The sequence below is a fragment of the Babylonia areolata genome, chromosome 35 (assembly GCF_041734735.1).
Source record: "Babylonia areolata isolate BAREFJ2019XMU chromosome 35, ASM4173473v1, whole genome shotgun sequence".
Lineage (NCBI taxonomy): Eukaryota > Metazoa > Mollusca > Gastropoda > Neogastropoda > Buccinidae > Babylonia > Babylonia areolata.
Window position 1 is genome coordinate 8,201,856 of NC_134910.1, and position 2,500 is coordinate 8,204,355.

The 2,500-nt window shown below is 44.3% G+C and overlaps 1 protein-coding gene across 1 annotated transcript in view; it reads left to right on the top strand.

The window, feature by feature from the left end:
• The window catches only part of LOC143277871 (uncharacterized), a 23,280-nt gene that overhangs the window by 12,374 nt on the left and 8,406 nt on the right, over nt 1-2,500 (top strand). The window contains exon 7 of the mRNA XM_076582810.1: nt 1,521-1,606. Within this exon, the coding sequence (XP_076438925.1) occupies nt 1,521-1,606 (86 nt within the window). The remainder of the gene's footprint in view (nt 1-1,520; nt 1,607-2,500) is intronic.

Genomic DNA, 2,500 nt, shown 5'->3' on the forward strand with positions numbered 1-2,500 from the left:
AGCAGCAAAGACAGAAGAAATGTGCAAATGCAAATTAGCTTTTATTCAAGACTGGCATAGCCAGTGTGTGACTGACTTGAAGTTGTGTACCTTGTGAATGGAGAGAATTACCACTCTTTACTATTTGTTAATCATTTCATCTCCTGGCCTCATTATTTGATAATTTCCAATTGAAAAACCACCGAGGCAACCATGTGTTTGTTCTTTATTGTCCATGTGTTCTGTGTGGCTTATTCAGGATTGAAGAGGCTATGCCAGTCTTGAATAAAAGCTAATTTGTGTTTGCACATTTCTTCTGTCTTTGCTGCTGTGTGCACATGTCAAATGATCGGTATAAGGACAGGCCCGGCGCTTCCTTTTTGAGAAAGTGTCTGAGTTTGTTCCAATGTACCTTTTATTTACCTGTGTGCTAGCTGAATCGGTAGCGTAAGCAGCACTGACTTGAAGTTGTGTACCTTGTGAATGGAGAGAGTTACCACTATTTGCTGGATCTGAATGATAATGATGATAATAATATGAAAAAAAGAAGAAGATAAAGGAGAAGAATGACAATGATAATAATCATATTGATAATAGTAGTTGTAGTAATAAGAATGATAACGATAACAATGATATTGATAATGATACTAATGATAACAACAACAACAGTGACGATGATAATGACAATGATAATGATAGCACGTTTTTGTGATAGTATAGCACTTTCAAACCTCACAAAACGCTTTACAATAGCATGTCAATCAGAAACAAGACACACAAGAACACACACACACACACACACACACACTTGAGGTGTGTGAACAGTTCTTGATGTGACATGTGAACAGTATGTGACTACTGTGTCAGTGTGTGAACATTGTGTGACTGTCAGTGTGTGAACAGTGTGTGACTGTGTCAGTGTGTCACTGTGTCAGTGTGTGAACAGTGTGTGTGTGTCAGTGTGTGTGTGTGACTGTGTCAGTGTGTGAACAGTGTGTTACTGTGTCAGTGTGTGTGAACAGTGTGTGACTGTGTCAGTGTGTGAACTGTGTGTGACTGTGTCAGTGTGTGAACAGTGTGTGACTGTGTCAGTGTGTGAAACTGTGTGACTGTCAGTGTGTGAAACAGTGTGTGACTGTGTCAGTGTGTGAACAGTGTGTGACTGTGTCAGTGTGTGATTGTGCAACTGTGTGATGAACAGTGTGTGACTGTGTCAGTGTGTGAACAGAGTGTGATGTAACAATGTGTGACTGTGTCAGTGTGTAAAACAGTGTGTGACTGTGTCAGTGTGTAAACAGTGAACAGTGTGTGACTGTGTCAGTGTGTGAAACAGTGTGTGTGACTGTGTCAGTGTGTGACTGTGTCAGTGTGTGAACAGTGTGTTACTGTGTCAGTGTGTGAAACAGTGTGTGACTGTGTGAACAGTGTGTGACTGTGTCAGTGTGTGAACAGTGTGTGACTGTGTCAGTGTGTGACTGTGTCAGTGTGTGACTGTGTGACTGTGTGAAACAGTGTGTGATGTGTCAGTGTGTGATGCACAGGGCAAGGTGGGCAGAGCAGACCGAAGAAGAACACGACCGTCACATGAGGCATGTGGCCTACAGGGCTATATTGGAACTCCTCATCAGTGAGTGTGTGTGGCGAGGTGGGGGAGGGGGGGGAGGGGAGGGGGTGTGAGGGAAAGGGCTCTTGGGGGACAGGGGGTTCTTTTTGGAGGGGGGGGGGAGGGTTCCTTGGGGTTGGGGTTTGTTTGTTTATGTCTGTGTGTTTGTGGTTTGGGTGATATGTGTGTGTTTCTGAGGATTACAATATTTGTGTGTGTGTGCATGTGTGGGTTGTGTGTGTGTGGTTTGTTGGAGGTTGCGGAGAGGGGGTGGTGGGGGCGGGAATGGGTGTAGTGGTGGCTTGGATGCACGTATGTTAACTCACTCCGGACGATGGAACGCTGTAGCGTTCCTGACGTAAGGTAGCGTTTCGTCCGTCGTGGTTTCGACAATTAAAATTTTTTTCCATGTTTTCCTCATGGGGTAGTATAATAATCGCAGCTACACCGGGCATTGTGAATGTGTCAAGGGTCAAATGGGAAGTTTCTTCATGAGATTTCGTAACAACACACTCCACAGCGAGCCAGCGAGTTCAGGACCCCACACGACAAGCTAATCTGCATACGTATCGAAAATGGCATTGCAGGCGATACAAGTGGACATTTTTGGAGCAAACTACATCATGACAGCGGCTTTTACCACTGCTGAAGTGATTGAAATGCTTCAAACTGAAGGTTTCGACATCAATGAGGATGATGAAGACGTTGAATAAAGTATCTGCAGTGAAGAAAGCTACCAGCAAGTAGGTACTGACAGTGACTCAGCTTCTGAGAGCAGTGAAGAGGGAGGGGGGTGGGTGTTCACACAACATGAGGAGAGGGGTCAGTGGGTCAAGTACAGTGAGTTTCATTCAGTTACCTTATATTTTGTATTTTTGGCGATTTTTTTTTTCCTAACCCTAACAAATGGGTCGTCTG